Source organism: Schistocerca serialis, chromosome 7 (assembly GCF_023864345.2).
Source record: "Schistocerca serialis cubense isolate TAMUIC-IGC-003099 chromosome 7, iqSchSeri2.2, whole genome shotgun sequence".
In the NCBI taxonomy this organism is placed as follows: domain Eukaryota; kingdom Metazoa; phylum Arthropoda; class Insecta; order Orthoptera; family Acrididae; genus Schistocerca; species Schistocerca serialis.
In genome coordinates this window covers 614,189,637-614,212,064 of record NC_064644.1, presented here as the reverse complement: position 1 = coordinate 614,212,064, position 22,428 = coordinate 614,189,637, and the positions used below count along the sequence as shown (strand labels likewise).

The window sequence follows — 22,428 nt, the reverse complement described above, 5'->3', positions numbered from 1 at the left end:
AAATAAACTGTGTGCATAAACAATCTAGGAAAGGACGGAATATTGTGTGTAGTAGGGACAGAAAATGACTGTTGTATCTGCACCAATATATACGTCGGTATAAGTTAAGTGTTGAGTGACTGTCATAGTGCAGTGCTCAACGAACAGTACACTGTGAGTAAAAACGGTATTTAGTGATCCGTTCGGAGTCGATTAATACAAACATCGCTCGACGGAGACATTTAGTATGTGTGTACCGAAATATTTTCGCGTGTTGAAAGACGCTCTGGCAGTGTATCAACCGTGAGAACAAGTGAAAGTGTGTAGTACAATGTGCGTGTGACGAACCCTGAATACCAGTGTCACAATGCCACAAGAAAGCTGTTATCACGCCAAAACGTCCTGTGCATACCAGCGAAGCGACGGCGTAATGAACAATAAACGCTTTTACCCAAAGTGCATTTTCTTCCACAGCTAATAAGTTGTATCATTAAAGACAGTACACCGCTGTGGAATATTTGTTTCATGCGTTACGACGGGGAGCCATGCGGAGAAGCAGAGACGGGTGCCGTGCCGCCAGCCAGCCGGTCGCAGGAAACCACTGCAACACGCCGACATTGGTGAATGGTTCGGCGCGGTTCGCGACTGCTCAGGCGCCACCGCAGCACGCCGTCGATGTTGCTGCTAGCAGGTCGTCGACCTCAGCGGTTGTTGGCACGCCGCGCTCCAGACGACGCTACGCAACAATTGCTTCGCGCCGCCCGCTCCGTACGACATTGTTGACGTTCAACCGAACATTACCAACTACGTTGTTCATGTACTAATATGAAAATGATTTATTGAACACGAAATTACGTGACAAACTTGTTTTTTGCTGAGTATAACTCAAAACATTCACTTGTTCGATGATGTATGTCATATGTTTTCGTCATATTAGTGAAACAAACTGACACGAATGCCATACAACGGTAGAACATTTGTCGTGAGTAAGTGTAGAGACAATCCATTACATTGCTATCGAACTGTTTAATGATTGACCTTAATTGTGACACAGAACACAAATGTGAAAAAGTGTAGAAGGTACATTTTTAATAGAGAGACTAAAAGGTTTAACATTTTCACATAAATAAACATTGTTATCTGTGAACATTGGATAAAGTCCACCCTTGTTTGATGAACAAAACCGTGTGTTAAGACAAACCAGGCGAGATGACCATGGCTCCGGCGCAGTTTTCCCAGGTTTTCTGATCGCACGTAGCCCAAATGGGGGGGCCAGAAAACTGTAATGACCCTGGGACTAGGTTTACGGTCACCTCGCAAAGTGTGAAAAACTATAAAAAATGTAATTAAAACTATAATGTAAAAGAAGAAAGAAGTGAACAGTGAATATTCCAAACAAGGTGATAGACAATGGCAAAACGGACGTTAGAGGCAGCATATTGCCGAACATTCTTAACGTTAGTCAATTGCTGCCAGGGGGCATTGTAACGTCTCTTAGCGAAAGACATATTTTGTAGTAAAGAGAAAATATTGTGCATCGTATTCTGTTATTGTATGGAATTATGTATTTTTTTTATTATTATTTATTTTAGATAATATCTGTGTCGGCGAGTACTGAAACCGCACAGACGATAAATATCATACACAGATGAAAAACATCACTAGTATAAATAATACAGCATGAACATTAATTTCTTTGTCTTCTTCTTGGAGTTACGGGAGTAAGATAGCCTGCGTCGCAGTTGTACATGCTAACGTAGTCTTCTTTTGTCATGGTTAATCGATGTACGCCATTACGACTTATTTTTAAAAAAGGTGTGTATTGTAGATAAGTTAACATATTTGAATGTTTTGAATAGAGTTATTTAATGAAACCTTGCATTATTATTTGTAGTAGCTTGCTTAAATTATTATCCCATCCTTTTAAGACATTTTCAGTTATTTAAATATTATCCGTGGTGCAGAGCTGCGCTACGAATGAACAAGCCGCTGCCGCGGCGCATTCAAACTGCATTAAAAGAAATCGATCATACCGCAAAGAAGCGGGAAGCTAATAGTGAAATAAAATCATCTCTTTCAGCTTCCGGACTTGCAGAGCAGAGCAGCAGATTTTATGATGTGTTTTGCAGGTTGACGCGGGCTGCTGATAATATATTGCTAATAGTACAAAAGAGATAATTTTCCTCCGTAACATAATAGGAATTTTGTTGTGCTTAGTTCTGGTCTGGCAAACCTTATAGTGGAAACGTATTTTTCTCCGACAATAGTCTCATGTTCTTGTGCTAGTCGTGGTAATTATTGGTGTTTTACGCTTAACAAAAATCCACTGCAAAATGTTGAACAATCTTTGCGAACTGTAACATCAGTATTTCACAACAAAGTAATTTTCATTTTCAATAACTATAAAGTAGGGAAGATATGTTGATTTTTTATAGTGAGTTACAGTAACCAAAATTGTTCCATTAATAGAAAGCCAGATACAGAACAATAAGAACCCAATATATTCTGTTTTGTTGAAAATTAATGATTATAAAGAAATTCTTGGCACAGCATTACTAAAAGGTATTTCGCGGCTCTTTTCGTATATGCGTTATTACGCGAGCAATAACAAAAACAAAACCAAAATAAATAGAAAAGAGTGTATATATATATATATATATATATATATATATATATATATATATACTACCAAAAAAAACGCGAAAACCTTCTTATTGACGATGAAACACAGAAATCGATCGGAATTACATACAAAAGGCACAATGCCGACTTAAGTACAAGAGGATTCACTCTTCTTACATTCTATGATTTGAACCTTTCCTGTTGACCAGTTTTAGATTCCGGTGGTTCACTTCAGGTTCAATGTATCCCTTGGACCTTCTTATCGACGATGAAACACAGAAATTGCATCAGAATTAAATACAAAAAGCACAATGCCCACTTAGGTACAAGAAGACTGACTCTTCTTACTGTCTATGATTTGAGCCTTTCCTGTGAGAACAGTTTTAGATTCCAATGCATCACTTCTACATCTACATCTATACTCCGCGAGCCACCTTACGGTGTGTGGCGGAGGGTACTTATTGTACCACTATCTGATCCCCCCTTCCCTGTTCCATTCACGAATTGTGCGTGGGAAGAACGACTGCTTGTAAGTCTCCGTATTTGCTCTAATTTCTCTGATCTTTTCGTTGTGATCATTACGCGAGATATATGTGGGCGGTAGTAGTATGTTGCCCATCTCTTCCCGGAATGTGCTCTCTCGTAATTTCGATAATAAACCTCTCCGTATTGCGTAACGCCTTTCTTGAAGTGTCCGCCACTGGAGCTTGTTCAGCATCTCCGTAACGCTCTCGCGCTGACTAAATGTCCCCATGACGAATCGCGCTGCTTTTCGCTGGATCATGTCTATCTCTTCTATTAATCCAACCTGGTAAGGGTCCCATACTGATGAGCAATGCTCAAGAATCGGACGAACAAGCGTTTTGTAAGCTACTTCTTTCGTCGATGAGTCACATTTTCTTAGAATTCTTCCTATGAATCTCAACCTGGCGCCTGCTTTTCCCACTATTTGTTTTATGTGATCATTCCACTTCAGATCGCTCCGGATAGTAACTCCTAAGTATTTTACGGTCGTTACCGCTTCCAATGATTTACCACCTATGGCATAATCGTACTGGAATGGATTTCTGCCCCTATGTATGCGCATTATATTACATTTATCTAGGTTTAGGGACAGCTGCCAGCTGTCGCACCATGCATTAATCCTCTGCAGGTCCTCCTGGAGTACGTACGAGTCTTCTGATGTTGCTACTTTCTTGTAGACAACCGTGTCGTCTGCAAATAGCCTCACGGAGCTACCGATGTTGTCAATTAAGTCATTTATGTATATTGTAAACAATAAAGGTCCTATCACGCTTCCCTGCGGTACTCCCGAAATTACCTCTACATCTGCAGATTTTGAACCGTTAAGAATGACATGTTGTGTTCTTTCTTCTAGGAAATCCTGAATCCAATCACAAACCTGGTCCGATATTCCGTAAGCTCGTATTTTTTTCACTAAACGTAAGTGCGGAACCGTATCAAATGCCTTCCTGAAGTCCAGGAATACGGCATCAATCTGCTCGCCGGTGTCTACGGCACTGTGAATTTCTTGGGCAAATAGGGCGAGCTGAGTTTCACATGATCTCTGTTTGCGGAATCCATGTTGGTTATGATGGAGATTTGTATTATCTAAGAACGTCATAATACGAGAACACAAAACATGTTCCATTATTCTACAACAGATTGACGTAAGCGATTTAGGCCTATAATTATTCGCATCTGATTTATGACCCTTCTTGAAAATGGGAACGACCTGCGCTTTCTTCCAGTCGCTTGGTACTTTACGTTCTTCCAGCGATCTACGATAAATTGCTGATAGAAAGGGGGCAAGTTCTTTAGCATAATCACTGTAGAATCTTAAGGGTATCTCGTCTGGTCCGGATGCTTTTCGGCTACTAAGTGATAGCAGTTGTTTTTCAATTCCGATATGGTTTATTTCAATATTTTCCATTTTGGCGTCCGTGCGACGGCTGAAGTCAGGGACCGTGTTACGATTTTCCGCAGTGAAACAGTTTCGGAACACTGAATTCAGTATTTCTGCCTTTCTTCGGTCGTCCTCTGTTTCGGTGCCATCGTGGTCAACGAGTGACTGAATAGGGGATTTAGATCCGCTTACCGATTTTACATATGACCAAAACTTTTTAGGGTTCTTGTTTAGATTGTTTGCCAATGTTTTATGTTCGAATTCGTTGAATGCTTCTCTCATTGCTCTCTTTACGCTCTTTTTCGCTTCGTTCAGCTTTTCCTTATCAGCTATGATTCGACTACTCTTAAACCTATGATGAGGCTTTCTTTGTTTCCGTAGTACCTTTCGTACATGATTGTTATACCAAGGTGGATCTTTCCCCTCGCTTAGGACCTTAGTCGGTACGAACTTATCTAAGGCGTACTGGACGATGTTTCTGAATTTTTTCCATTTTTGTTCCACATCCTCTTCCTCAGAAATGAACGTTTGATGGTGGTCACTCAGATATTCTGCGATTTGTGCCCTATCACTCTTGTTAAGCAAATATATTTTCCTTCCTTTCTTGGCATTTCTTATTACACTTGTAGTCATTGATGCAACCACTGACTTATGACCACTGATACCCTCTTCTACATTCACGGAGTCGAAAAGTTCCGGTCTATTTGTTGCTATGAGGTCTAAAACGTTAGCTTCACGAGTTGGATCTCTATCTATCTGCTCGAAGTAATTCTCGGACAAGGCAGTTAGGATAATGTCACAAAGAGTCTCTGTCCCTGGCTCCAGATCTGATTGTGTGACTATCCCATTCTATACCTGGTAGATTGAAGTCTCCCCCTATTACAATAGTATGATCACGAAACTTCTTCACGACGTTCTGCAGGTTCTCTGTGAGGCGCTCAACTACTACGGTTGCTGATGCAGGTGGTCTATAGAAGCATCCGACTATCATATCTGACCCACCTTTGATACTTAACTTAACCCAGATTATTTCACATTCGCATTCGCTAATAACTTCACTGGATATTATTGAATTCTTTACTGCTATAAATACTCCTCCACCATTGGCGTTTATCCTAACCTTGCGGTATATATTCCATTCTGTGTCTAGAATTTCGTTACTGTTCACTTCCGGTTTTAACCAACTTTCCGTTCCTAATACTATATGCGCACTATTTCCTTCAATAAGAGATACTAATTCAGGAACCTTGCCCTGGATACTCCTGCAGTTTACCAATATTACGTTAACTTTTCCTGTTTTTGGTCTCTGAGGACGGACGTTCTTTATCAACGATGATAATATCCTCTCTGGTAAGCCGTCAGGTATTTTATCGTTTCGCCCAAGGGGGGGTCCCTCTAACCTAAAAAACCCCCGTGTGCACGCCACACGTACTCTGCTACCCTAGTAGCTGCTTCCGGTGTGTAGTGCACGCCTGACCTGTCTAGGGGGGCCCTACAGTTCTCCACCCAATAACGGAGGTCGATGAATTTGCAACCATTATACTCGCAGAGTCGTCTGAGCCTCTGGTTTAGACCCTCCACACGGCTCCAAACCAGAGGACCGCGATCGACTCTGGGCACTATGCTGCAGATATTAAGCTCAGCTTGCACTCCGCATGCGATGCTGGTTGTCTTCACCAAATCAGCCAGCCGCCGTAAGGAACCAAGCATGGCCTCAGAACCCAAGCGGCAGGCGTCATTCGTTCCGACATGTGCTACTATCTGCAGCCGGTCACACCCAGTGCGTTCAATAGCTGCCGGAAGGGCCTCCTCCACATTACGGACGAGACCCCCCGGCAAGCACACCGAGTGCACACTGGCATTCTTCCCCGACCTACCCGCTATTTTCCTGAGGGGCTCCATAACCCGCCTAACGTTGGAGCTCCCTATAACTAATAGGCCCGCCCTCTGTGACTGTCGGGACCTTGCCGGAGAATCGGCCACTGGCCCAACAGGTTTACTGTATCCCTTGGACTTTTTTATTGACGATGAAATACATTAATTGCATCGGAATTAAATACAAAAGGCACAATGCCGACTTAAGTACAAGACGTCTGACGCTTCTTACTGTCTATGTTTTGAGCCTTTCCTGTGAGACCAGTTATAGATTCCGATGCTTTACTTCAGTTTTACTGTATCATTTGGACCTTCTTATTGACGATGAAACACAGAAATTGCATCGGAATTAAATACAAAAAGCACAATGCCGATTAGGTACAGGAGGACTGTCTCTTCTTACTGTCTATGATTTGAACATTTTCTGTGAGACCAGTTTTAGATTCCGATGCTTCACTTCAGGTATAGTGTATCCCTTAGACCCTCACATTGACGATGAAACACAGAAATCGCATCGGAATTAAATACAAAAGGCACAATGCCGACTGAAGTACAAGAAGACTGACTCTTCTTGCTGTGTATGTTTTGAACCTTTCCTGTGAGACCAGTTTTAGTTTCCGATGCTTCACTTCTGGTATACGGTATCCCTTGGACCATCATATTGACGATGGAACACAGAAATTGAATCGGACTTAAATACAAAAGGCACAATGCCAACTCAAGTACAAGAGGACTGACTCTTCTTAAATTCTATGGTTTGAACTTATCCTGTGAGACCAGTTTTAGATTCCGATGCTTCACTTCAGGTGTACTGTATCCCTTGGACCTTCTTATTGACGATGAAACACAGAAATTGCATCGTAATTAAATACAAAAGGCAAAATGCCGACTTAAGTACAAGAAGACTGACTCTTCTTACTGTCTATGTTTTGAACCTATCCAGTGACACCAGTTTTAGATTCCGTTGCTGCACTTCAGGTTTACTGTATCCCTTGTGTTATATCCTAGCCAGTAATGCCAACCGAGCCCGCTGCCAAAAGGTTGGCAGCATCAAAGTCCGGACGCCGTCCGCATAAGCAGCGCCGGCGATACAGGAAATCGCCGCAAGTCTGTGCGCGCCAGCGCTGGCTTTTGGCTTCTTAAGCGCTGGAGTTGCGAGCGCTAGGACAGTTCCGTATTCGCCGCTCAGTTGTATACTCGCCACCGAACTGTGTACTTGCTAGTCAGTTGTGTGTTCATCGCAGCAGAGTTGTTGTTTGTCGTCAGCCGACGCTGACCTAGCCGCTCCGACTCGAACTAGACAGACTACTGTGTTTCTGTATCTTCGTTAATAAAGATAAGTACCGACTTTAATTTAATCAGAGTGTTTGGGCTTTCATCTTTCTGTTCACTGTTCCAGCGGACCGGTCGGCCCGCTATTAAAAGTGTGGCGGTGACTTCGTATGCCGTTTCAACAGCGAATTGCTTGTCGTTACGAACACCGCCACAAAACTGGCGACGAGGACTTCCGAACTCGTGTGCAGGGCTGGTTCAACTTGTTTCTGGTTATACTAATTATAGCGATAAAATTTTGGGGGCTGGTTTAATTTGTGTTTACTATGTCTGTAACAAGATCAACTGTTGTAATTCGGCAGAGTCAGCAAATACAAAGTCTGGTGGAAGCGATCGCCAAACAAGCGGCTAATCCTCCACCACAACAGGAACAAGCACAGGCAGCACCACCTTTCCGTGCTTTTGATGCATCACGAGAAGAATGGCGAGAATATTTCGCGCAGTTGCAGGCGCACATGACGGTCTACCAAATCACAGGTACTGAGCGGCAGCTTTATTTAATTTCCACTGCAGGCGTGGAAGTCTATCGACTACTTTGTAAGTTGTTCCCGGAATCCAAGCCAGAAGCTTTAGACTATGACGTTGTTGTTAACAAACTTGCTGAGTATTTCGAGTCGCGAGTTCATGTGGCAGCAGCCAGATTCAAGTTCTTCAGATTAAAGAAACTGCCACATCAATCTAATAAACAGTGGTTAACAGATTTACGGGGCCTCACCCGTCAGTGCCGATTTAATTGTGTGTGTGTGGAGCTTCCTACAGTGATGTCATGTTACGAGACGCTATTACTCAAAACATTGCCGATTCTCGTATTCGTGCTGCTATCTTAAAGTTGCCTGACCCGTCATTAGAGACTGTGACGAACATCACTGATGCCCAAGATACTTTTCATTATGGTGAGTGTGAGTTAGATCAGCCATGTATTTCTCAAATTGCCTGTGCTAAGCAAGTTATGTCACGCCCGCGGCCCCACCGGCAGAGTCAGACTGTAAACACTAGCCGGCCGCGTCATGTTAAACACATTCGTCAGCCGCGTGTGCAAAATGATAGAGTTAAGTCTTGCCTTAAGTGTCTTCTTGCTCATCCTCGTGAACGTTGCCCGTTAAGAAACGCGGTTTGTCACTTTTGTCAAAGGGAAGGACACATCCAGACTGTTTGTTTGCGTAAACGCAAGAACAATTCTAGTGCTGCCCAGCCCATGGATATTCATGTTCTTCACAGCCAGCCCGCCCAGGAGGTCGCGTTTGAAGACTCTTCCACGGTTCGTGTGGGTAATAAACTTGTTCGCAATAAGCCACCCCCCAGCCCTCTGCTATGCGACCCAGGCGTAATTCAAACGCTGTAAAAAGTAATGTACAGACTGCAAGTGAAGCGGGAGTTGTTGTTCCACCCGCCCAACCCACGAGTTGTCGTAAGCAGCGAACACGCGCTAAACGCGCTGATTTTGTGTCTTCCGCCTCCACTGCACCGATCCAAAGACAGTGTAATAAACTATTTGTGAAGCTACGCATTCAGGATAAGACCTTCAATTTTCAGTTAGACAATGGTGAGTCTGTTACTCTCATAAATAGTGCTACGTATGCGGCTATCGGCCGCCCTAAACTTTAAGTAGCCAAAGAATGTTTTGCCGCTGATAGTGGAGAACAAATTCCTGTGTTTGTTTTTGTATTGCCACGGAATGTGGCTGGCACGCTACATACACCTGTTTCATTCACAGTGCTCCGCGCTACAGACAGTGTAAACATTTTCGGATTAGACTGTTTTGACTTGTTTAGCCTGTCTATCCAAGACAACGTGTTGCAAATTAATTCTGCTGTTGTTCCTCAAGACAGCATAACCGATTTGTGTAAACAATACAGTGACATATTTAAAGACGAACTAGGTTGTGCTGCGAACTTTGCCGCTCATATTACGTTAAAAGATAATGCTCAGCCTCGATTTTGTCGTGCTCGTCCAGTGCCTCACGCCCTCCGGGCACCTGTAGAAGATGAACTTCGTCGTTGGCAAAACAACGGTGTTATTCAACCCGTTTCAGCGAGCCAGTGGGCTTCTCCCTTAGTTATTATAAAGAAACCGTCTGGCAAGTTACGTTTGTGTGCTGATTTTAAGTCGACAGTTAATCCTCAGACTGTCATTGATTCTTTTCCTTTGCCTAGACCGGACGAGCTGATGGATAAGTTAGGGGAAGCTCGTTTCTTTTCCAAAATTGATCTCCGTGAAGCATATTTGCTATTGCCCCTCGACGAGCAATCACAACAGTATTTTGTCATAAACACGTCGTTGGGGTTGTTCCGTTTTCTGCGTTTGCCTTTTGGTTGTGCGTCAGCTCCAGCTGTTTTTCAGCGTTTTTTGTCACAACTTCTGGCTAATGTGCCATCGTGTTGTAACTATTTAGACGATATTGTTGTGTCCGGTCGGACGCCTGCTGAACATTTCCGTAATTTGGAGTGTTTGTTTACAGTGTTGTCTCAGGCAGGCCTACGTTGCAACATCGATAAATGTTCATTTTTCCTTACGGAGATGGAGTATCTGGGACATGTTATTAATGCTCAAGGCAGTCATCCCTCCCAGTCACATTTAGCAGCTATTCGTGATTTGCCCGCCCCTCGCAATCTGCATGAATTGCAAGCAGTTCTTGGCAAATTGACATATTATATTAGGTTTATACCTAATGCATCACAGATTGCTGCACCGTTGCATCGTCTCCGCCGTAAGAATGTTCCGTTTGTTTGGTCAGCTGATTGCCAATCAGCCTTTCAGCAGCTTAAAGAGGCTTTATTGAATGATCGTTGTCTGGTCCATTACGACCAGAACAAGCCTCTGGTGTTAGCTTGTGATGCCTCTTCTTTCGGCCTCGGTGCTGTGTTGTCTCACCGAGTCGGTAACACCGAACGTCCTATTGCGTTCGCATCTAAATTGCTAAACAAAGCTCAGAGTAATTTTGGCCAATTGGACAAGGAAGCGTTGGCTATTGTGTTCGGTGTCACAAAATTCCATCACTACCTCTATGGTAGACCATTCTATTTAGTAACAGATCACAAGCCCCTGACGTCACTGTTTCATCCATCTAAACCAGTTCCTCAGCGGACAGCTCAGAGACTACAACGTTGGGCTCTTTTGTTATCACAATACCGGTATGAGATACTGTATCGCCCTACAGCTCAGCATGCAAACGCTGACGCGCTTTCTAGATTGCCGATTGCTGCGGATGATGTCTTCGATTCCTCTGAAGACTCTTGCCATCAAATTGACGCCGATGAGCATCAATCCCTCCGGGATTTTCCGATTGATTATCGTCAGGTGGCACGTGAGACAGCTACGGATCATCATCTGAGTTTACTATTACGTTTTGTTCGACGTGGTTGGCCGTCCAAGGCAAAGGACATATCGGATCCTGTGGTTCGTCGCTATTATCCGCAACGTCATCTGTTGTCTGTTTCGCACGGAGTTTTGCTGTTACGCACCGAGAATGACCAGCTTCGTGTAGTGGTTCCCCAAGTGCTCCAATCCAAGGTCCTCGACTTGTTGCATCAAGGTCATTGGGGAGTGGTCCGCACCAAGCAGCTTGCCCGCCGTCATTGTACATGGATCGGCATTGATAAGCAGATTACGCAGATGTCTACAGATTGTTCGACGTGTGCCGAACACCAAGCTGCTCCGCCTCCACGCTATTTTGAGTGGGCACGCCCTGCCGGTCCCTGGCAGCGAGTACATATTGATTTCGCTGGTCCATATTGGAATTCTCGTTGGCTCATCGTGATAGATGCATTTAGTAATTTTTCGTTTGTTGTGCCCATACAGTCTACAACGTCTGCACAAACTATACGGGCGTTGACTTCAATTTTTTGTATTGAGGGTCTTCCAGAAGTTTTAGTGTCTGACAATGGCCCACAATTTACCTCTGCTGAATTTGAAAGTTTTTGTTCTGCCAATGGCATTCGCCATGTTCTTACTCCGCCGTTCCACCCTCAATCGAATGGTGCAGCGGAACGTTTTGTACGCACATTCAAGGATCATATGGACCGCCTTCGTGCTACGCACTCTCGTCAGGAGGCCCTCATCACGTTCCTGTCGTCGTACCGGACCACGCCGCGCGACGGCCCTTCGCCTGCGGAGCTTCTCCACGGCCGTCGTCATCGCACCCTACTACGGTTGTTGCACCCCCCGGATCGACCCGCCGCTTCTGAGCATCGCACGCGTTTTCAGCGCAACGACGCCGTTTTTTTCAGAGTTTATCACGGTCGCCGTCGTTGGGAACGTGGTACCGTGATAAGTGTCCAGGGTCGCGGTTTTTATACTGTTCAAGGTGCTACTGGGGTGCACAGGAGGCATCAGAACCAGTTGCGCCGCGCTGGCCGCCCGGATTCTGCCGCTCGTTCTTTGTCCACAGATTTGGTCCGCGGCGGGTTCCAGCCGCGCCTTCCGACTTCGCTGCCGCCCCCAGGGCAGCAGCAGCAGCCGTCGCCAGTACCACGCCGACAGCCTGTCCCGTTGATGCCTCCCGCGCAGCTTCATCCGGGAGCGCCCCAGGTGGTCGCTCCGGCGCCTACGGTCCCTCTTCAGTCGCCACCGCCTTCGGAGCTGATGGACGTCGACCCCTCAGCCGGGCCGCCTTCGCAAGCGGTGGCTGTGCAGCCTGTCCTGAAGCCGCTTTCCTTGGGCACCCCCAAGGAGTCTGACACCGCAGCGCCTTGTCCGGCGCCCACTCAGCAGCTGTCGACGCAGCGTCAGGAGACGCTGCCTCTCTTCGTGGGTCCCGACGCCGCGTCGCGTACAGTACCAGAAGCTGCGCCCGTGGTCACAGGCGTGCACAATGACCTCGGTTTTCAGTCGGTGTTTCCCGAGGCCCCGCGCGGCCAATGCTGGGGTGCGGACCGGGGACTGCCACCGACAACAGTCTCCGCCCCGGTCTCTTCTGCTACGCCTGCGGCCAGACCCCTCCCCCGACGTCGACGCTCGCCACGTCATTATTCAACGACGGTGCGGCGATTTGGGGGGGGAGGAGTGTTATATCCTAGCCAGTAATGCCACCCGAGCCCGCTGCCAAAGGGTTGGCAGCATCAAAGTCCGGACGCCGTCCGCATAAGCAGCGCCAGCGAGACAGGAAATCGCCGCAAGTCTGAGCGCGCCACCGCTGGCTTCTGGCTTCTTAAGCGCTGAAGTCGCGAGCGCTAGGACAGTTCTCTATTCGCCGCTCGGTTGTATACTCACCACCGAATTGTGTACTTGCTAGTCAGTTGTGTCTTCATCGCAGCAGAGTTGTTGTTTGTCGTCAGCCAACGTTGACCTAGCCGCTCCGACTCGAACTAGACAGATCTCTGTAGACATGGAGTCAGTACTGTGTTTCTGTATCTTCGTTAATAAAGATAAGTACCGACTTTTATTTAATCAGAGTGTTTGGGATTTCTTCTTTCTGTTCACTGTTCCAGCGGACCAGTCGGCCCGCTATTAAAAGTGTGGCGGTGACTTCGTAAGCCGTTTCTACAGCGAATTGTTTGTCGCTACGAACGCCGCCACAAAAGAAATCGCATCGGAATTAAATACAAAAGGCACAATGCCGCCTTAAGTACAAGAATAGAGACTCTTCTTACAGTCGGTGCTTTGATCCTTTCCTATGACACCAGTATTAGTTTCCGATACACCACTGCAGGTTCAATGTATTCCTTGGACCTTCACGTTGACGATGAAACACAGGAATCGCATTGGAGTGAAATAAAAAAAGCAAACTGCCACCTTAAGTACAAGAATAGAGACTCTTCTTACAGTCGGTGCTTTGAGCATTCCCTGTGAGATTAGTATTAGTTTCCGATACACCACTGCAGGGTCAATGTATTCCTTGGACCTTCACAATGACGATAAAACACAGAAATCGCATCGGAATTAAATACAAAAGGCACGATGCCGACATAAGTAGACAAAGAGGGACACTTCTGAGAGTCTGTGATCTGAGTCTTTTCTGTGTGACCAGTATTAGAATCTGATGCACCACTGCAGGATTAATGCATACCTCGGAAATTCACATTGACGCTGAAACACAGAAATTGCATCGCAATTAAATACAAAACGTACGATGCTGACATAAATAGACGAAGAGGGACTCTTCTTAGGGTCAGTGCTCTGAGCCTTTTCTGTGAGACCAGTATTAGAATCCGATGCTCCACTACAGGTTTAATGGATCCCTCGGTCCTTCACATTGACGATGAAACACAGAAATTGCATCGCAATTAAATACAAAAGGCACAATGCAGCCTTAAGTGCCAGAATAGTGACTCTTCTTACAGTCTGTGCTTTTAGCCTTTCCTTTTTTTTTTTTTTTTTTTTTTTGTTTGTGGTTTTAGGGCGCAAAACTTCTATGGTCATTAGTGCCCAGCCCATGACGTAGAAAACAGGAAAAAAACGAAATTTAAAATCAGCAGCAATGGGAACAAAGTCAGATAATTTGAGAAACTAAAGGCAGAGGGAATGCTTAAAAATCCACTATAGAAAGGGGTTGGTTGTCCCCCAAAAAAAGCTTCAAATGACTGACGTCATTTCACTGTCACTAATAAACTGTAGAACGCGGTCAGCTGAGCGCGTGTCATCTGCTAAAATCGACGATAGATCAGGCGATAGCTGTAGACGGGAGCGTAACAGATTAAAATAGGGGCATTCAATTAAAAGGTGTCTGACCGTCCACAGCTGAGAGCAGTGGGGACAGAGTGGGGGAGGATCACCGCTTAAAAGAAGTCTATGACTAAAAAGACAGTGCCCTATCCGGAGTCTAGCTAAAATTACCTCCTCCCGACGACGCGTTCGGGAGGAAGAGGTCCAAGCACAAGGAAGGGCTTTCACTTCCCGCAATTTATTATGGGGAAGTGTTGACCAATGCGCATGCCATAAATGAGCAACTTGGCGACATAAACCGCTCCGTAGATCGGTAAACGGAAGAGACTGAATAGCTGGCCGAGGAAGAGAGACTGCAGCCTTGGCGGCTATATCGGCCGCCCCATTTCCACAGATACCAGCGTGTCCCGGGAGCCAGAGGAACGCCACTGAGACGCCCCCCAGGTGGAGCAAGCGCAGACAGTCCTGAATCCGGTGGACCAGAGGGTGCACAGGGTAAAGAGCTTGGAGACTTAGGACAGCTGAGAGATTCTGAGCAGATTACGTACTGTATCCGCTGATGGCGGCGGATGTAGTGGACAGCCTGGAGAACAGCGTAAAGCTCCGCAGTATAAACCGAACACTGGTCGGGAAGCCGAAAGTGATTTGGGGTGTCGCCAACAATATAGGCACTCCCTACACCTAACGATGTTTTCGAGCCATCGGTGTAAATAAATGTGGCTTCCGTCATTTGTGCACATAGAGCAGCAAATGCCCGACGGTAAACAAGTGTAGGGGTACCATCCTTGGGAAATTGACATAGGTCTCTGAGCAAGTCGATCCGGGGACGGAGCCAAGGCGGTGCTGTACCCCAAGTTGTCAAGAAGGTTTTAGGAAAGCAGAAGGATAGAGAATGGAGCAGTTGACGGAAGCGGACTCCTGGGGGTAGTAGGGAGGAGGAGCGGCCTGCATACCCGACATCAAAGGAGGCGTCGAAAGAAAGGTCATGGGCTGGATTAGCAGGCATGGAAGACAGATGGCTAGCATAACGACTCAGAAGGACTGCCCGCCGATTGGACAGCGGAGGTTCAGCAGTCTCAGCATAAAGGCTTTCCACAGGGCTGGTGTAAAAAGCTCCAGACACTAAACGTAATCCACGGTGGTGGATAGAGCTGAGACGCCGAAGAATAGACGGCCGAGTATAGGAGTAGACTATGCTTCCATAATCCAATTTCGAGCGCACTAAGGCGCGATAGAGGCGGAGAAGGACCACTCGGTCCGCTCCCCAAGAGGTACCATTCAGGACACGGAGGGTGTTAAGGGAACGCAGACAGCGAACCGAAAGATAGGAAACATGGGAGGACCAGCACAGTTTTCTGTCAAACATAAGACCCAAAAATTTAGCGACGTCGGAAAACGGAAGGTTGACAGGACCTAGATGTAAGGAGGGCGGAAGAAACTCCTTACGTTGCCAAAAATTAACACAAACGGTCTTACTGGGTGAGAAACGGAAGCCGGTTTCGATGCTCCACGAGTGGAGGCGATCGAGACATCCTTGAAGACGTCTTTCAAGAAGGCTGGTCCGTTGAGAGCTGTAGTAGATCGCAAAATCGTCCACAAAGAGGGAGCCCGAGACATCAGGAAGGAGACATCCCATAATTGGATTAATGGCGATGGCAAACAGTACAACACTCAGCACGGAGACCTGGGGTACCCCGTTTTCTTGGGAGAAAGTATGGGAGAGAGTAGTGTTCACCCGCACCCTAAATGTGCGCTCTGCCATAAATTCGCGAAGAAAAAGGGGCAGCCGGCCTCTAAAGCCCCAAGAGAACAGTGTGCGGAGGAAGCCTGTCCTCCAACAGGTATCGTATGCTCTCTCCAGATCAAAAAATATTGCTACCGTTTGGCGTTTCCGGAGAAAATTGTTCATGATATAAGTGGAGAGAGCAACAAGATGGTCAACGGCAGAACGATGCTTTCGGAATCCGCATTGGGCTGGTGTTAAAAGACTGCGGGATTCCAGCCACCAAGCTAAACGGTAATTCACCATACACTCCAAAACCTTACAGACACTACTCGTGAGAGAAATGGGGCGATAGCTAGAGGGGAGATGTTTGTCCTTTCCAGGTTTCGGAACGGGAACGACAATAGCTTCCCGCCATCGCCTGGGAAAGGTACTGTCGGTCCAAATTCGATTATAAAGGCGAAGGAGGTAACGCAGGCTATGGGTTGATAAATGCAGCAACATTTGGACATGGATACCATCCGGTCCTGGGGCGGAGGAGCGAGAAGAAGAGAGTGCATGTTGGAGTTCGCGCATGGAGAAAACAGTATTGTAGCTTTCGCGATTTTGAGAGGAGAAAGCAAGATGTCGCACTTCCGCTGCACGTTTCTTCGGGAGAAACGCTGGCGGGTAATTTGATGAGCTCGAAATCTCAGCGAAGTGCTGACCCAATGAGTTAGAAATTGCGACGGGGTCCACTAAGGTATAATGCGCGACAGTGAGCCCAGAGACCGAGGAGAAACTAGGCGCGCCTGAGAATCGTCGAAGCCGACTCCAAACTTCCGAGGAGGGAGTGAAGGTGTTAAATGAGCTAATAAAGAATTTCCAGCTTGCCTTCTTGCTATCGCGGATAACACGACGGCATCGCGCACGGAGCTGCTTATATCGGATACAGTTGGCTAAAGTTGGATGGTGACGGAAAATGCGAAGAGCACGTCGCCGCTCACGTATTGCGTCACGGCATGCCTCGTTCCACCAAGGAACGGGGGGGGCGCCGGGGCAATTCGGAGGTGCGTGGTATTGAACGTTCCGCAGCTGTGAGAATAACGTCGGTAAAATGTGTGACCTCATCGTGGACGCTGGGAAAGCGACGGTCATCGAATGTCGCTAGAGACGAAAAAAGTGTCCAATCGGCTTGGGCAAACTTCCAGCGTCGCGAGCGCATATATGGCAGTTGAGGCTGCAGTCGAAGAACACATGGAAAGTGGTCACTCGAGTGTGTATCATCAAGGGCGAACCATTCGAAGCGCCAAGCTAGCGGAACAGTAACGACCGCAAGGTCCAAATGAGATAAATTTGCCGTGGAGGCAGACAAAAATGTGGGGACCCCAGTGTTGAGGCAGACTAGATCCGCTTGGTGAAAGACGTCTAGCAATAGTGAGCCACGTGGACAAGGATGTGGAGATCCCCAAAGCGGGTGGTGGGCATTGAAGTCCCCAACCAGCAAATAGGGGGGTGGAAGCTGATCAAGAAGATGAAGGAGATCAGCTCGTGCCATTGGTGTAGACGATGGAATGTATACCGTACAAAGAGAGAACGTGTATCCAGAAAGGGAAAGACGGACGGCGACAGCTTGGAAGGAAGTGTTTAAGGGGATTGGGTGATAATGGAGAGTATCATGGAGCAGAATCATGAGTCCTCCATGGGCTGGAGTGCCTTCAACAGAGGGGAGGTCATATCGGACGGACTGAAAATGAGGGAGAACAAAGCGGTCATGGGGACGCAGCTTTGTTTCCTGAAGACAGAAGATGACCGGCGAGTAGGATCGTAAGAGGATCGACAATTCATCCCGATTGGCGCGAATGCCGCGGATATTCCAGTGGATAATGGACATAGGGTGAACAGAAAATGGAGGAACGTGACCAAGGGTGCTGTCAACTCTACGACTGCTCAGAGCTTGCGACCGACAGCATGGAATGGCATTCAGTCGAAGGCAGAAGATCCTGATCCATAGGTTGGTCAGGAGCAGCTCCTGCCACCAACGATCGGCCAGTTGACTGGCCACCAGCAGTGCGCCTCGGCGACACAGAAGATGGCCGAGGGCGATTTCCGCCAGGTGGTGCTGTAGATGGGACACGCCTTGGCGGAGAAGGAGAGGAACTGTGTTTCTTCGTAGCCTTCTTGGAGGTATGATGTTTAGATGAAGGAGGAACCGATGGTTGTGAAGTTGCAGTACGTAAAAACTCTTCACGAGAATGCTCTTTTTTCGAAGACTTGGCGTCTGACTTTTGGGCTCGAGATTTAGCAGAACCCGACGAAAGGTGAGCCATAGAGTGGGCAGGCGAAAGGGGTGAGGTTGAACGGGCGATCTTTTCGCTGGCCGATCTGACGACCGTGGTACTAAATGTGAGGTCGCAAGTCTGCGTGGCTGCCTCCTTTGTTGGCCGAGGAGAAGCAAGGACAGTGCTGTATTTTCCTTTCTGAGGCACGGTGGGCTGTCGACTGGCGAGTAACTTTCGAGCAGCAAAGGTCGACACCTTTTCCTTCACTCTTATTTCCTGGATCAGCTTTTCGTCCTTAAAAACGGGGCAATCTCGAGAGGAAGCAGCGTGGTCACCCATACAGTTGATGCAGCGAGGGGATGGAGGTGGACAAGCACCCTCATGGGCATCCTTGCCACACGTAACACATTTGGCCGGATTTGAACAGGACTGGCTGGTGTGATTGAACCGCTGACATCGATAGCAACGCGTAGGGTTTGGGACATAAGGGCGAACGGAAATTATCTCATAGCCTGCTTTGATTTTTGATGGGAGTTGTACTTTGTCAAATGTCAAGAAGACAGTGCGGGTTGGAATGATGTTCGAGTCAACCCTTTTCATAACCCGATGAACAGCGGTGACGCCCTGGCGAGACAGATAGTGCTGAATTTCTTCGTCAGACAATCCATCGAGGGAGCGTGTATAAACGACTCCACGCGAGGAATTTAAGGTACGGTGCGGTTCCACCCGGACAGGGAAGGTGTGGAGCAGAGAAGTACACAGCAATTTTTGAGCCTGGAGGGCACTGTGTGTTTCTAACAACAGGGTGCCATTCCGTAATCTGGAACAAGACTTTACAGGACCCGCAATTGCGTCGACACCTTTCTGAATGATGAAAGGGTTGACCGTGGAAAAGTCGTGACCTTCGTCAGACCGAGAAACAACAAGGAACTGTGGCAACGATGGAAGAACCGTCTGTGGCTGAGACTCAGTGAACTTACGTTTGTGAGCAGACATAGTGGAAGGTGAGGAAACCATTGCGGAAGAATCCCCCATGATTACCGGCGTCTCCGATGGCGCGCTCCTCCCTTGTGGGGGCCCTCACCGAGGGCACACCCACCTTAGGTGATTGTTCACACCTCAGGTCACACCTCCCGACAAACGGACGGAGAGACCAATCGGCACTTTCGGAAGGTATCAGCTCGGGTAATCACCCCTCCCTGGGCCTGGCCGTTACCAGGGGGTACGTACGTGTCCTACCTGTCTACCCGGGGCGGGGAATTACGCGTTACCCCGTCACCGGCTACGCATGGAAGTGCGTGGGTCGGCCTTCAGACACGCACAGGGAGGAAAAAAGAGAAAGGGAAAGGAAAGAAAAGGGGGTCTCAAACGCCGCAGCGGAGAAAAGGGCAAGGAGAAGAGGGAAGGAAAAGAGAAGGACAGAGGAAGGTCGAGGACTTGCAAGTGTAAAAGCAAGGAATCTGGAACAGTTTCGAGCGTCCGTCTCCGGACGTAGGCACAAACCATACTCCCAGAGGGAGAGAAAGGGAAGGAAAGAGCCAGAGGTGAGGGGGGGGGCGAAGATGGGGGACGGGGAGGGATGCGGAAAGGGAAGGGAAGGTATGCAGCCCGGAAAGGAAGGAGGGCCACATTAGCTCGGGGTCCCGTGCTCGCTACGCACGTGTCCACAAAAGAGTTGTGGACCCCCTGGGGGGTTTAGCCTTTCCTGTGGGACCAGAGTTTGCGATACACCACTGCAGGTTCAATGTATTCCTTGGACCATCACATTGACGATGAAACACAGAAATTGCATCGGAATTTAATACAAAAGGCACAATGGCGACATAAGTACACGAAGAGTGACTCTTCTTACGGTCTGTTCTTTGACTCTTTTCTGTGAGACCAGTATTGGAATCCGATGCACCACTGCACGTTCAAATTATCCCTTGTACATTCACATTGGCGATGAAACACAGTAATTACATTAGAATTAAATACAAAGCAGACAATGCCGACTTAAGTACAAGAACAGAGATTTTTCTTGGAGACTGTGATTTGAGCCTTTCCTGTGAGACCAGTATTGGATTCCGATTCACCACTGCAGGTTCAATGTATTCCTTGGACCTTCACATTGACGATGAAACACATCAATTGCATCGGAATTAAATACAAAAGGCACAATGCCGCCTTAAGTATAAGAATAGTGACTCTTCTTAGAGTCAGTGCTTTGAGCCTTTCCTGTGAGACCAGTTTTAGATTCCGATGCACCACTGCAGGTTTAATGTATCCCTGGGACCTTGAAATAGACGATGAAACACAGCAATTGCATCGGAATTAAATTCAAAAGCATGGGTTTCGATAAAGACGGTCGTGTGAAATCCAGCTCGCGCTATTCGTCCACGAGACTTAGATGGCCATAGACACGGGTTCCCAGGTAGATGCCATGTTTCTTGACTTCCGCAACTCGTTCGATACAGTTCCCCACAGTCGTTTAATGAACAAAGTAAGAGCATATGGACTCTCAGACCAACTGTGTGATTGGATTGCGGAGTTCCTAGATAACAGGACGCAGCATGTCATTTTCAATGGAGATAAGTCTTCCGAAGTAAGAGTGATTTCAGGTGTGCCGCAGCGGAGTGTGATAGGACCGTTGCTATTCACAATATACATAAATGTCCTGGTTGATGACATCGGAAGTTCACTGAGGTTTTTTGCAGATGATGCTGTGGTGTATCGAGAGGTTGTAACAACGGAAAATTGTACTGAAATGCAGGAGGATCTGCATGGTGCAGGGAATGGCAATTAAATCTCATTGTAGGCAAGTGCAATGAGCTGCGAATACATATCATTTAGCATCAAACTAGCAGGTCAGCAACTGGAAGCAGTTAATTCCATTAATTATCTGGGAGTACGCATTTGGAGTGATTTAAAATGGAATGATCATATAAAGTTGATCGCCTGTAAGGCAGATGCCAGACTGAGATTCATTGGAAGAATCCTAAGGAAATGCAATCCGAAACCAAAGGAAGTAGGTTACAGTATGTGTGTACATCCACTGCTTGAATACTGCTCAGCAGTGTGGGATCGGTACAGATAGGGTTCATAGAGGAGATAGAAGAAATCCAACGGAGAGCAGCGCGCTTCGTTACAGGATAATTTAGTAATCGCGAAAGCGTTACTGAGATGATAGATAAATTACCGTGTAAGACTCTGCAGGAGAGACGCTCAGTAGCTCGAACGGGCTTTTGCTAAAGTTTCGAGAACATACCTTCACCGAGGAGTCAAGCAGTATCTTGCGCCCTCCTACGTATATCTCGCGAAGAGACCATGAGAAGAGCCCACATTGAAGCATACCGACACTCCTTCTCTCCACGAACAATACGAGACTGGAATAGAAGGGAGATCCGATAGAGGTACTCAAGGTACCCTCCGCCACACACCGTCAGGTGGCTTGCGGAGTATGGATGTAATGTAGATGAAGATGGACGGTCACCAGCGATTTTCTTTCGCGCGAACCATTCGACTGCGACAATAAAAGGAGGAAATGACACTGTTACATATAGTACCCTCAGCCACACACTGCTAAGATGGCTCGCAGGGTGTAGTTGTGGCTGTAGATGTAGAAAATGTATTTACATTTAGATGAAACACAGAAGTTGTCTCGGAATTAAATACAAAAGGCACAATGCCGACCTAAGTACAAGGGGAGTGACTCTTCTTAGAGTCTGTGCTTTGAGCCTTTCCTGTGAGACCAGTATTAGAATCCGATGCACTACTGCAAGTTTAATGTATCTCTTGGACCTTCACATTGAAGATGAAACACAGAAATGGCATCGGAATTAATTACAAAAAGGCTGAATGCCGCCTTAAGTACAAGGAGAGTGACTCCTCTTAGGGTCTGTGCTTTGAGCCTTTCCTGTGAGACCAATATTAGATTCCGCTGCATCACTGCAGATATTCTGTATCCCTTGGACCTACACATTTGCAATGAAACACAGAAATTGCATGGGAATTAAATACAAAATCCACAATGCAATCTTAAGTACAAGTAGAGTGACGCTTGTTATGGTCTATAGTTTGAGCCTTTCCTATGAGACCAGTATTGGATTCCGATGCACCACTGAATGTTTAATGTATCCCTTGGAGCTTCA

The 22,428-nt window shown here is 46.9% G+C and overlaps 1 protein-coding gene across 1 annotated transcript in view; it reads left to right on the top strand.

Annotated features, from left to right (window-relative positions):
- The first annotated feature begins 524 nt into the window (after window positions 1-524).
- The window catches only part of LOC126413298 (uncharacterized), a 41,566-nt gene continuing 19,662 nt past the window's right edge, over window positions 525-22,428 (top strand). The window contains exons 1-2 of the mRNA XM_050083198.1: window positions 525-747; window positions 12,102-12,515. Of these exons, the coding sequence (XP_049939155.1) occupies window positions 525-747; window positions 12,102-12,515 (637 nt within the window). The remainder of the gene's footprint in view (window positions 748-12,101; window positions 12,516-22,428) is intronic.